Source organism: Enhydra lutris, unplaced genomic scaffold, assembly GCF_002288905.1.
Source record: "Enhydra lutris kenyoni isolate GAN:26980312 unplaced genomic scaffold, ASM228890v2 scaffoldscaffold2, whole genome shotgun sequence".
NCBI classification, from domain to species: domain Eukaryota; kingdom Metazoa; phylum Chordata; class Mammalia; order Carnivora; family Mustelidae; genus Enhydra; species Enhydra lutris.
In genome coordinates, this window is record NW_019154086.1 from 29,599,786 (window position 1) to 29,613,098 (window position 13,313).

Consider the following 13,313-nt stretch of genomic DNA (forward strand, 5'->3'; position numbering starts at 1 on the left):
CACTGTCCAAAGGGAGTGCGAACCACAGTAATAAAGTCATGATAACTTGTCAGAGATGAGTGCCAATGAAAAATCATTCCTAGAAGCTCTTTTAATTAAACATTTAGCTGTCCACTGGAGCCATTTTTAAATATAAAATGCAGCCCTGTGGCCTTTTCCTCCCTGCCTCCCACCCTTTTGCAATAGCTCCGACAATTGAATTCTCATTGGTGATAATAAAAAAATTCATAAGACAGGGTACAGCTGGTTATGCCTCTAGCAAGATGTCAACTTTCGCTCGCACAAAATTAATTGCACCTAATTAAACTGGGGTCATTGGCATTATTGTAAAGTGAGGCTATTTATTAGACAAAGAAAATTTCACAAATACCATTTTGCTTTTCTTTCAGGTTTGTGAGAGAGAAGAATTGCTTACATAATTAAATTTGTTTTGCCATTTTAATCTTACGAAGCCTCAAAAGATCCACTTCAAATCTTGCTTTACTTTTAAAATGGTGGTATTTTAGAATTGTAGAGCTAATCCTTGGAGGAGGACATAAAAAAATGATAGGTTTCCCATAGACTGCCTAACCGTTTTTCAAACAGTATATAAAAAAATAATTTGTAAACTACCATTTACAGTGACATGTATCTTGGAATTACTTACATGAAGGGTTTCCCAAGCAAATTATTGGTATACGTGTATGAGATTAATATGATGTTTAAAAGATATGTTGCATATTATAAATAGGTTGCTGCTATAGTATGTACCTATTACTTCCAGAAAGAGGCCACAGAAAGCAAATTTCATTGCATTGAAATGGGATAACCTCTTTCCTCACCCATGCTGGATATATAGGATTATGCTGCTTCCTTCTCAAGGAAATAATGCAAAAATTATTACTGTTAGAGACAAAAGGGTGATTTGCTTTCCTGGCAAAATGATACTGGTTCAACTTGGGTTTCTGTAGCTTATTATATATACAGAGTCCCAGTTCCTCATATCCAAAGCTCCTGTGAATCCAGTTTCTTTAAAAGACTCTCTTGAGGGGCGCCTGGGTGGCTCAGTGGGTTAAAGCCTCTGCCTTTGGCTCAGGTCATGATCCCAGGGTTCTGGGATTGAGCCTGGCATCGGGCTCTCTGCTAAGCAGGGAGCCTGCTTCTCCCCCCCCCAACCCCTCGCTCTGCTTCCCTCTCTGCCTGCTTGTGATCTCTGTCAAATAAATAAATAAAATCTTAAAAAAAAAAAAAAAAAGGCTCTCTTGATCACTGTTATCTGTCCAGTTGGTAGGACTCCCTGGGCCGGGTGCCTCTAGGGCCTCCATCCCCAGCCCAAACACAAAACACCAAGAAACCTATAAGAATAACAAAGAAGTGGGCTCTGATTTGGGGATGCTGGAATGGTTGAGATGCGTGAACAGTAATCACTATTCAAACCAGCTGCTCAAAAGCTCTCTGGGGAATTTCTGTTTTTCACAATATTTACAGTGTTTAGAGAAAAGGGTATAGCCTCTTCTGGATTACACCCTCCTGCTGTGTACTTTATGAAGAAGACTGTTTTATATTTATATGTGTGTAAATAAAAATCTATCTAGGGGTCAGGTAAGAAGAGAGGAAGAGTCAGGTTTATTTTATGGTTGTCTGAGGCAAGGAGAACTGTGAAGGCCGCAAACGTCTTCTCCACAACGTCAGATCAGGTTGTAATGTCTGAAAAAGGAAAGGTTTCCCCACTGTCTCTTACTAATGACAGCTCTGTACTCTCACAGCAGCCATGCCAGCTCCCAGTCCTTCAATAACACTGAGCTGTATCAACTCCGATTCAGAAATACAACAGTGATTCGAGCTTAATTTGGTCAATGAAAACGTATTTTATAGGAAAGTATGATACCGGTAATAAGAGAAAAGGAGTATTTTTTTTTTTTTTGAAGAAGATGACTACATTGAATATTTCTTAGAAACCTATTTTAAAAGTAGAGTAGATAATTCACTTTTCTCCTTTCCTTTTCAGCTTTCGCCGAAACATTTCTAAGCAGGGAAAAATAACAAAGGTCATACAGTCTCAGTTCGAAAAGGCTGATTATGTGTGGATTAGCACGTTTTGAAGAAAAAAATGGCGCTTCCTATATTTGCTGTATTTCAGTGTAAGTCAAATTTAATTAGTTGAGTTATGAAGCAATATCAAAAATTATTTTGCTGCAGTATTCGACATGAAATGTCTTTACAGGATTATTGTAAGCCTCGCTTACATTTAACAGCTTGTCACTCTTTTAAAAAGTGCTTTGGGAGACAGCACCAATTAGAAAAATTCAGTGGGGTTGAAACCCAAAGGGCAACTTGGAGGCACTTAAACTCACAGGAGCTGCTCATACATGTCTTCCCAGAAGACCCTCATGTTACTTCAGAATTTCTCCCACAGTGTGGATGAAGTTAATTTTTACAGGTAAATGCACCTTCATATATAAATAGAACTCCATGATTTTGCCAAAGGTCCCACTTCCTTGGGGCTGTCTTGTCTTAAAAGTAAGCTTAGCACTTCAGAATTAATTGCTTGGCCAATTAATTTTAAGTCCTCAGCCTCATTTAAAATTGAGCACTGAGCTCTTTGGAGTCATACAGTCAAAAAAGATTTACCTGGTTCTGTTGACTTAATAATTCAGCATATGTACTCTGGTGCATTCGGGAGCACCACGTTAATGGACTTTTCAAGTCCTAACGTCCCTCAAGTCCTTTTGTAAGTAAGAGGTGAGGTATTTCCAGCTCAGTGAAGAATTTCGGGGATTGTAATACATTAGAAAAAAATTAATTCTAATAGGAATGGTGAATGTGGGTTACACAATTGCAACTGAACATTTCCTGAGGCTTTTCTCTTACATTATTACTGACAAGGGGAAATGACAGTCAGTCTGTGCAGACTTTCCATTTACAGGGAGAAAGTGATATTTCTTAGAAACATTAAGTCTTGTCATTAGCCATCATCCTAAAGGGTACCCAAAAAGTCACCGTGTTCTCACAAAGGATGATCTCATTCCAGAACATGGAGATGAAAACATCTGAAGAAACAGGATATAAATAATCTTCCTTATGGCGAGTCAACAAGCGAAGCTTGTTATGAGCTACTGTGGGATCCATGTGTTTCGATAGCTCTGTCTCCACCAGGGGTAGATGACTCAGTGATTTTCAGATTTGGCTCTGCCTGAAGAGTTTCGGATGGGCTCTGGGGGGGATGTAGGGAGTGCTGGGGAGAGGCCTTCCCGTGAAGGCCTGGGGAGGTGGGCTGAACAGGGAAGATGCAGAGCGGCCCTGAGGGGAAATGACAGGGGGCCATTTTCTGGGCAGGGGTATCCCAGACTTTCTTCTTCCAGTCTTCCCGAACCACAGGAGGACAGTGTGGCTTTGTACACAGGGTTTCTGCACAGGATTTTATTTGAGGAGATACTTCTGCTATTAGAAACAATGAAAATCATCCCCCAGGAAGCCATCTGGCCCAAACCTTCATGAGACTTCAAGTTCAACATGGAATTTTGAACACAGGTATTTGCCTAGTTTCTCTTCTGAAATCCTGGTAAAATAATATTAAGGGAAGAAAGAATGCATAAACCTCCAGGAGTGAAGAAAGTAGAAAAGGAGACAAGAGCACACAAGAGAGTGTGATGAAATGTTGGAAGATAAAATGCAGGTGGGTGAGAAGTATTTGACTTAACATTTCAGTTCGCTGGGTACGTGTAGGGAACACTGGTGGAGGAAGCACGTGGGTGTGCGCTGTAGAGTCCCAGACACGCTCGGGTACGTCTGCAGGCCAGGGAGTGGGCCGGGGCTGCACCCAAAGAAAGACTGACGGAACAACTGAAAGGACTGCACGGACCCTCTATCTGCCTTGCCCGCCTGTGGCCTGGCGGATAGTTTACTACCTTGAGAGGCTGAACCAGAGGAGCTCGGAAATGGGACACACCCAGACATGGCTGAAGTATCAAACTGAGGGCCTTTTCTGACATCAAAGGAATAAACAACATTCTACATGTTGAACCTTCAACCATTTCCCCTCTAGAGTCTTAAAATCCTGGCAGCCAGGCTTAAAACTCCTCAGGATGAGGGTGGAGAGTCGTCTGTGGCAACTTAGAATCCAAAGAAAAGAGATTTACATACTTTTATTTGGAGGCACCCTAATGAAATAGTTGCATTTTTATCTGACCATTCTAAGGGGAAGTTCACCATTCTTTAATTCAGCAAATATTTAGTGACGATGTATTAGGCACTAAATATTTTTATTATTTTAAAGATTTATTTATTTATTTGTGAGAGCAAGAGAGCACACGTGAGCAGGGGAAGTGGGGAGAGGGAGAGAGAGAATCCGCAAGCAGACTCCCCACTAAGCATGGAGCCTGACACAGGGCACGAATCCAGGACCCTGAAATCATGACCTGCGCCGAAATCAAGAGTCAGTTGCTTAACCGACTGAGCCACCCAGGCATCCCCTTATTAGGCGTTATTCAGTCAATAGTTATGGTGAAGAACAAAATATGGACTCTCTTGGAGTACCAGACAAAGAGTGAATCAAAAAAAGAAAAACTATATATAGTACAATATCAGGTAGTGACAAGGACCACAAAGAAAAGCAAATTAGGGTAAGAGGACAAGCAGGGTAAGAGGAGAGAAAATGATAGGTATGTTGGGTGTGTACTTTTTAATTGGGTGGTCAGGGAAGGTCTCTCAGAGGAAACAATGTATGTCACCAAGCCCCAACCGTGGAGTTCACTTATAGCATTTAGCATTTTACATTAATTGCTGATGGGCAGAAATCGAAACAAACAAAAATAAACTCAGAAAAAACCATGGGCAATGTAGAAATCAGAAGAAAACATTTTAAACAATATACCTATAATTAATACCCATTGTAAAATGAGAAAGCATCACTTCAAAAATTTCTGAAAACTTAAACAAAATGGGACAAACTCTTAGAAAAATACAACCCACCAGAACTGACCTAAGAAGAAATAAGAAGCATGTACAACCTTAACACCGTCTAAAAACTGGAAGCAGTTAGAGCAAACACGCAAAGTAAATAACAGGCCTGATGTTTATACAGGTGAGAAATAGCATATTCTAATATTATGCAGACTTTTCTTAGACATTATGGAAGAAGGAATAGTAGCCAACTAATATTTAAGCCAGCACTGCCCTGATATAAAAACAAGAAAAAAATACTGTAGGAAAAGAATACAGCAGACGCATGTCACTCATGAATATAAGTGTAATAATCCCAAACAAAATATTATAAATAAAATTCACAGTGTCTGAAAAAATCCAACCAATTTTGCTTTATATTAGGTATGCAAGGATTGTTCAAAATTTTAAAAATCTCTACCTGTAATTCATTAATACATTAGCAAGGTAATCATATAATGATCTCAACAGATGCGGAAGAAGCTTACGATAGTTATGTACCTATTCATGGTGAAAACTCTTTATAAATTATGAATATAAGGGAACATGATTAACTCACAAAGAGAAACATTAAAGAAAACCTAAAATTAACATCATCCGAAGTGAGGAAACACCAGAAGTACTCATTTCATATGAGAAATGAGCTAAAGATTCCAACTACTACCATTTTTTATCAGGGCCCTAACCAGGTAATAAAAGAAAAAAAAAACCAGATACATGAGGATTGGAAAGCAATAAGTAAAGTTGCTCTTTTTCAGATGATAGTATTTAAAAATCCCAAATGATCTACAGACAACTTTATTAGAAGTAACAGAAGGGCAGACAAGTAGTAGGTACACTCTAACAAAGTGGGTGTATTTAAGACTAGTATAAAAATGAACCTGCATTTCTGCTCACCAGCAGCAAAACAATGAGAATGCATTACCAAAGAGAAATTAAAATTATACCAGAATGCCAAGTATCTAGAAATAAATAAAGCAAAGGATGGATAATCTCTCTAAATGAGAAATTATGAACTTTATTTAGAAATATTCAATTACATCAAATAAAGGAGAGAAAGGCTGAGCTGATGGGTAGGGATATACAATATTGTGGAAATGCATTCTTCCCTGAATTGATCTATAGATTCAGTACAATTCTAGTCAAAATCCCAAGAGAGTACTTTGTTGAACTTGATTAGATAATTTAAAGTTGATATGGAGGAATACAAAAGCAAGAACAGGTAGCACACTTCTGAAGAAAAAGAGGAGAGGGACTTGCCTGCCTGTCCAGATTTTAGGGCTTACTTTGAGGCTACAGTAATTAAGGCTGCATGGTGTTGGTGAGGGGCTAGAAACACTTACCAATGAAACAGAATGTATTCCCACTTATGTTTCATATATGCAGAAGTGGTCTGTCAGATCAGTGAGTAAAAGAGGGATTGTCTAATCAACAGGATGGAAAAAATGGTCATGTAAATGGAAAAAGATGAAATCAGACATCGCCTCCATAACCATATCAAGAAACCAACACCTGATTGATTACGGACTTTAGAAAGTCACTTTCAACTCTTGGTAGGAAATCTAGGTTAACGTCTTTTGGATCTTGGGGTTGAAGATTTTCTGGATGGGATACAGAAAGCATGGACTATGAAAGCTTGATAAAAAGAACCCTGTTCATAGAAGACACAGGGAGGAAGTGAAAAGACAGGCTGCAGCCTGGGAAGAGATTTCTGCAATACATACACCATATTAAGGATGAGTATCATGATGAAAGGACGTTGATAAAACAATTTTAAAAAGCACAAAGAATCGGATAGAAATTTGGACCTAAGACCGAAACTGACATTTCGCAGAAGGGGAAGCAAAGATGGCTAATAAACACAATGAAATACTATTTAATACCTGTTTAAACAAAAATGTAAAAGGGGTTGGCAGTATCACGTGAGAAAGACTACGGATCCACAGGATTTCGGCAACATTGCTGGTAGCAGGGTAACATGTCCGGCATTATCCCCCGGATGTGAACATTCACATACTTTTCTAGTAGTTCTGTTCCTAGATGTGCACCAAAGAGAAGCACTTGCACACGGACAGCAGGAGACATGGTCAAGAGTGTTTATGAGCAGCACCGCTTACAAGAGCAAAACAACTCTGAAACGACTCAGTGCCTACAGTCCGAAGAGGGGCTGAATGAAGTGTGATACACTCACAGAGTGGAAGGTAATACAGCAGCCAAAACCGTGCCCCGGCAATGGGAAAAATGGGGCGGTCTTCATTGCAGGACAAACAATGATGTTTCTCAAGTAATCCGTTTACTACATGGTTCAGTGTAAAGAACTGACGATCTTAATAATGTAAACAATTGGCCATTATTTGACAACAAATTATGAAATAATTATAAAGGGAGAATATGGGGAGTTACAGTGACATGTCTGTAAAAGATGTGACTCGCCGTTTTTTATAGTTGGCAGTCCGTAAATGGTTATGTAAAGACTAAGAGAATAAGCATTCTACTTAGAGATGTGTAGGTGAATTACCAGAAGAAACAGTGAAGGAGTTGAGAGTTATCGTTTCTGGAGAGTGGGACAAGATAGAGACAGATGGGACAGGAGACTGTAACTTGTATTTTGTGTTGTTATTATACATCTTACAGTTATTGTTAATGCTATTTTCAGAGTCTTACGTGTGTGTGTGTGTGTGTGTGTGTGTGTGTGTGTGTGTGTATGACTTTGATTTTAAAAACAAAACCTCCCATTTGGGCCAGATGAATGTGACTTAGCTGAGCAGAGTGATGGGGCTTCTAGAAGACCTTTTGGTGCCTTGGGGAATGTTAGAGAAAAGCAGTAGAGATCTATGTGGTCAAATACCCTCATCTTCCAAAGACTGAGGCATGGTACAACGAAACTGTTAAAGTCTCAAAATCAGAAACTGATTAGGGCTAATCCCCAGTCTGCTGGTCCCCAGAGCTCCCCCTGCCACACCCTACTGGGAAGGGAAGGAGATGCTTTCCTTCAAAAGGAAGGCTGGCCTTCCAGCTCTGGAATGACACGTGAGAAAAGTGAGGGAATCCTAGGAGACACAGCTGGCACCCGGCCGAGCAGGAGACGCCAGGATTCCGCCACTTCTGTCCCCACGTATGAAGCCACAGCGGTGACCCCTGTAAGTGCATATATGAGAGCGTGTGTGTGCTTTCTGACTTTCGCTGATTCAGAGGAGTCTCTAAGGAAGAGACTGAAATACAAGGCTTACTGAAAGCCAGATAGAATAGATTTAAATAGACACTAAAGTGTCTAATTCTGAGCATCACAGGAAGGAGAGAGTGGAGATCTGTTGGCTGAATAAATGCATGAATGTTATCATGCGTCTCCCACCCCTGGCTTAACATGGTAAATATAGGCGTATTTTATATAGGGAGTGATTCACATGCATATTAAAGTTTGGGAATCTCTAGTCTATAGCCTTGTTTTCTAGGTAAAATGATAATATGTTTTAATTGGAATTAAAAGCTATGCAAATGATCAGTGGTCTCCTGAAATAAATTACAATAAATGAGCAATGATAATCTGAAATAAATTAAGATAAAGGAAAAATGCCTGAAGGACAGGTTAAGTACTGTAATAAACATGGAATGATCAAAGTGGGAATTGTATTTCTCAGTTACCAGTATTCATTTCAATCAAATGTGTCGGGGGTTCGGGGGGATGCTGGATGCTTTGGGACTGCTTAATGGGAATTCTGGTGGTTTGCCCACTTCTCTAAGCATCAGCTGGCTTGATTAAGAGTGTGGCTTGATTCTCCCATCACAGTGCAAAATCAGAATTGTGCTTAGGGGAAAAAAACTGAAATATAGAAATATGACCTCAAGTGGCTGGGTGAAAACTAAAAAGCAAAAAGCAAACCCAACAAGTGGGAAGGGGGCTGTCTAGAATCCAAATAAAGGTGTAGTACTACGGGGGGAAAACACTCAAGGGTTTAAAAGATATCTTTTATTAAACGTATGGTCGGAATGCAAAATCCATTAGGGACGTATCAGAAAATCAACTCAAAAGAACACTCACCGAGAGGAAAGGCTTGGCTTCCCACTTTTGCTACAGCTGGTATAAATTCCTGGGCCATCATCAAAGAAACTTCCCAGTGCCAACTTCTGTCGGATAGATTCTCTCTCATTTTTCTGTGCCTAAAATTTCAGGAAAATAAAAAGTGCTGATAAGCGGGCAGATACATCACAACCACAGCCTGTCCAACTACTAAGTTTCTCAGAACTGCAACCTCAGAGGAAACACCAAACCCAGAGTCCACGGCACAGGAGCACGTGATTACCAAGGCCTGAAACACACCCAGTTTTTCCTGGCTTCACCTCCGGAAGCAATTTAGTCCTTCAGAGCCTTTCATGATCACGGTCTGGGAAATCATCATGGTGGTACTAAATGGTCGTCACCGGAAGAGAACTAGATTATGGGGTGCTGCAAACTTTCTTCTTCCTACCTGCTAGACATGACAGCAGGTAAGAGGAAAGTCGTGGAGGACAAGTACTTTGCCCGAAATCAAATCACCTTTATGCCAAATGTGGCCTTTCCCTGGGTCTTGTCTTCTCTCTTCTGTATATCGTCCCTTCAGCCCACTTTCTCCATCGCAAGAATATGAATTCATTCAGCCAACACGCACCGGGCCTCGAGGAGATGGCAGGTGTCACATTACGATGTGGAACCCAGCCCAGGCTGGAGGACCGCAGCCCCTGCCTGCACCTAGCTTATAGTCTTGGCGGTCTGTTCAAGAGTTATCCTGATCTCACCGGGTTCACACCCTAACACAGGGCCTGGAATAGCTGGAGAATTCTAATTGGGCGCATCTGTTTCATATTTCGAAGGGAAGTCAGGTCGGTGTGCAGAGCAAAAGGATGTGGGAAACTACACTACTGTGATAATTTGGATATGTTTACAACACTTGGCTTCCCATAAAAGTCCCATAAAAACTCACCATGCTGAACTTTTATACCCTTTAAACAACAGGGGAGAAGATTAGAAATGGTTTCCTTAGTTAAAAATAAAACAACTACAAAAACAAACATAATGAGTTAGAAATCCTAGGGTGAGAGCGAGAGCTTGGTTTTCTGTTCTGCGGGATGATGGAGGGCGGGAGAAGCACTGTCGGATGTTCTGAGCTGAAGACGATAAGCATGTTACCTTACCCAACGCAGAGCCCGCGACTGAGCGTGGCTAGGATGGCCCTTGACTCCCTCCGCGGGAGGTTCCGGAGCCACAGCTGTGGTTACAGTACCCAGAAGTTACATGCGAAGCTCAGAGCCATCCTCTGAGCAGCCCAGTGTCAGCGGCCAAGCACACAACCCTTCGGAAGGGTGGGCTCAAGAGCGGCCTCTTTCCAGCCCAAGTGAAGGCAGTGCACGATAGGTTAAGGCTGCTCTAATGTGGTGGTTATTAATCACATGTGGCTATTTACATTTAGATTAAAAATTAATTAATTAAAGTTCAACTCCTCAGTCACACTAGCTGCATGACATGAGGTCCGCAGCCCTCGGGGGCTGGTGGGATACCATATTGGACAGAGCAGAATAAAATACATGACCGCACAGTGCGGCTGAGAGAGTGGTTCTCAGCTGCCGGCTTCCACAGTTTGCATCAGAATTTAAAATACACACTCCCACAGCGGCTTGGTCTTTTGGCTAAGGTCAAGTGTAAAATACACACCCCAGGCTCCACCAGCGGATATTTATTTTTTAAAATATTATTTATTTATTTGAAAAAGAGAGAGAGAGAGAGGGAGAGTGAACACAAGCAGGTAGAAGAGCAGAGGGAGAGGGAGAAGCAGACTCCCCGCTGAGCAGAGAGCCCAACGTGGGGCTCGATCCCAGGACCCTGGGACCATGACCTGAGCTGAAAGAAGATGCTTAACCAACTGAGTCACCCAGGCGTCCCAGCAGATACTTAGTTTTAATTGGTTTGTGAACTTTTAGTTCAAGGACAGCACATCTCTGCTCTCCTTTTCCCTAACATTTTTTAATTCTTGGAAACCATAGCGTTCTTTCCACTCTTACACTTATTGATTGTATCTATTTATTTGGATAGCCCTCCACTTTGGCATGTACCAAGGGAGCTGTGTCATACTGAAGAGCTACAGCGTGCACGCGCGTGTGTGTGCGTGCATGTCTGTGTGCAGGCCACAGAGTAGAAGGCCCCTTTACATAGTTACAGAGGCCATGTTGATATACGGTCTGCTGGGCAGGTACAGCCCTGAAAAAGTAACAAAGTAACTGTAAGGTTGGAAAGGGGAGCAAGGAGGGGTTTAGTTTGACTAATGTCTTACAGCTGCGCTGCTGGAAACCTTAATTAAAGCATCCCACCCTCCCAAATATGCAGGCTGGTACTTGTGATGGTTCTGCCCAAACAGAAGCATTCGGTATCATCTGACATCTTTACAAGTTCACTTCAAAATCCCAGTATCTGCCGTGCAGACTTCGTGTAGTTAGTGAACCTATTTCTTAATTCACCTAAAATACAAAAGAGATTTTCACCCAATAATCTCTATAGTCAGAAAACTGTGGAGTGAAAAAATAGGATCAGCAGGTAATATGAATGTTAATGACTAATGTTCGACAATATGCTGGTGTCCAACATTAGCCTGGCAGAGGTTTTATTTGAAGAAAAAACCTATCCCAGGTGTGAATGTGTGCATGCACCCTTGATTCCATGTCTATCTTTCCTGATTTACTTGGTACACTAGACCTATCAATCCCGGAGAAGGCCTTAAAACTATTTCTGTTGACGTTAATTCCAATTCTCTCTACTTAGCTATTTCATGACCAGCTTGAAGAGCGCTGTTTTATAATATGCAATCCTGCACACTGCCCTTCTCTCTTTCTCTGGATCCCACTGAACAAATCAAGAAAAGTGTAAATAATATATACATCACCCACAATCCCACCACTTAGACACAGATCACTGCTAACATTTTGGGTTTGGGGGCATAGTTCTTTTTAGCTTATGTATTTTTTTTTCTTTTTATAAAATTGAGATAATATTGTTCGTTCATTTTGAAAATTTCCTTCATATCATTTAATATTCTTTAAAACAAAATTTTTAATGGTTGTATATCATTCCGTCCTATGGAGTTACCTTCTTTTATCAGTCATTTGGGTTGTAATCAATGAAAAATAATACAGAAGTTAGCATTTTTACATAAATCCCTGACCACGTGTCTGATTATCTCCTCAGGATAAGTTCCTGGAAGTGGAATTACTAGATCAACTGAGTGTGACCATTTATCGAGGCTCTTGACACATTTTGTCACATTACTCTAGAGAAAAGCTGTTCCAATTTACATGCCCACCAACAACATAAAAGGGTGTGGCTTTCACTATATCCTAGCTAACGCTGAGTATTTTCACTGCAAAAGAAAATATTGTTTTTAATTTGATAGGCAAAATTATGTTAATTTCCTTGATTACCAGTGATATTAAATATTTAGATTTTTTTAGTTACTTTACTTGCTTTTCTTTGAATTACTTCTAGCATTGTTTATTTTTCTATAAAGATCTGAAGTTTTGAAATTTTTATATTAAGCATATTAGTCCTTTTGACTTTAAATCCAAGTATTAATGTAGTTAAGTCAATAGCTTGCTTTCTTTGAAGTGTCGTTGACAGCTCTGTGCTTGGAAAGCCCTTCCCAGTCCAGAGGTAAAAGATCTCACTGGATATTGGGAGAAAAATGAGGAAATTTATGGAAATTGCTTAGCAGCAGTGGTAGTAATGTAAATGTGTGACAAATGGTAGTTATTATGGTTAATCCTCCAAGGATTCCTGCTTTGAAGATGAGGGACTAGAGGGTGAAGGAAGGTCACCCTCCTGTTAGAAGACCTAGGATTCAAGTTCATCTTTCTTGTGCCAGATCTTTCTGCCCTTCCACACTGATGAGTGAGGTGTCCAGGCAAATAATGGTGGGCACCATGTTGGAGATATGATGTGGGACTTATGAGTTACAGATGTACTTCTTTCCAGAAAGGGGTGTGAGGTGCTTCAGAAAAGCAGAAAACATACACACCAAGGCGCAATCATAACCACAAATATCTACAAAACGAATACCTTCTCATCAGAGCCACTCTCCTTGATACCACTGCTTCATCTTCCTTTTGGAACAAATGCCATTCCTAAGATTTCAGGGATCTGTGATTCAACTGACTAGTAGAACAGTTTTTCTCTTAAAATTCAGCAATTGGAATTATTTCCCTTTCAGTTGCCCACATGTATGTGTGGGGGGTAGTTAGTGGGGAGAGAGTTTCAAAATTCTTTTGTTCTCTAAGGAATTATACCTGCAGGGCAATGATGTCCTCCAACCTCCTGAAGCCCAAATGTGCCCCAGTGTGAGGAATAGGGAAGTGTACAGGAGAAGGAAGAGGCT

General features: G+C 40.7%; 1 protein-coding gene across 2 annotated transcripts in view; it reads right to left on the reverse strand.

Annotated features, from left to right (window-relative positions):
• Positions 1 to 13,313, reverse strand: part of LOC111148260 (schwannomin-interacting protein 1) — a 52,657-nt gene that overhangs the window by 18,772 nt on the left and 20,572 nt on the right. For both annotated transcript variants that reach the window (XM_022504730.1, XM_022504722.1), the window contains exon 2: positions 8,960 to 9,078. In XM_022504730.1, the coding sequence (XP_022360438.1) occupies positions 8,960 to 9,078 (119 nt within the window). The remainder of the gene's footprint in view (positions 1 to 8,959; positions 9,079 to 13,313) is intronic.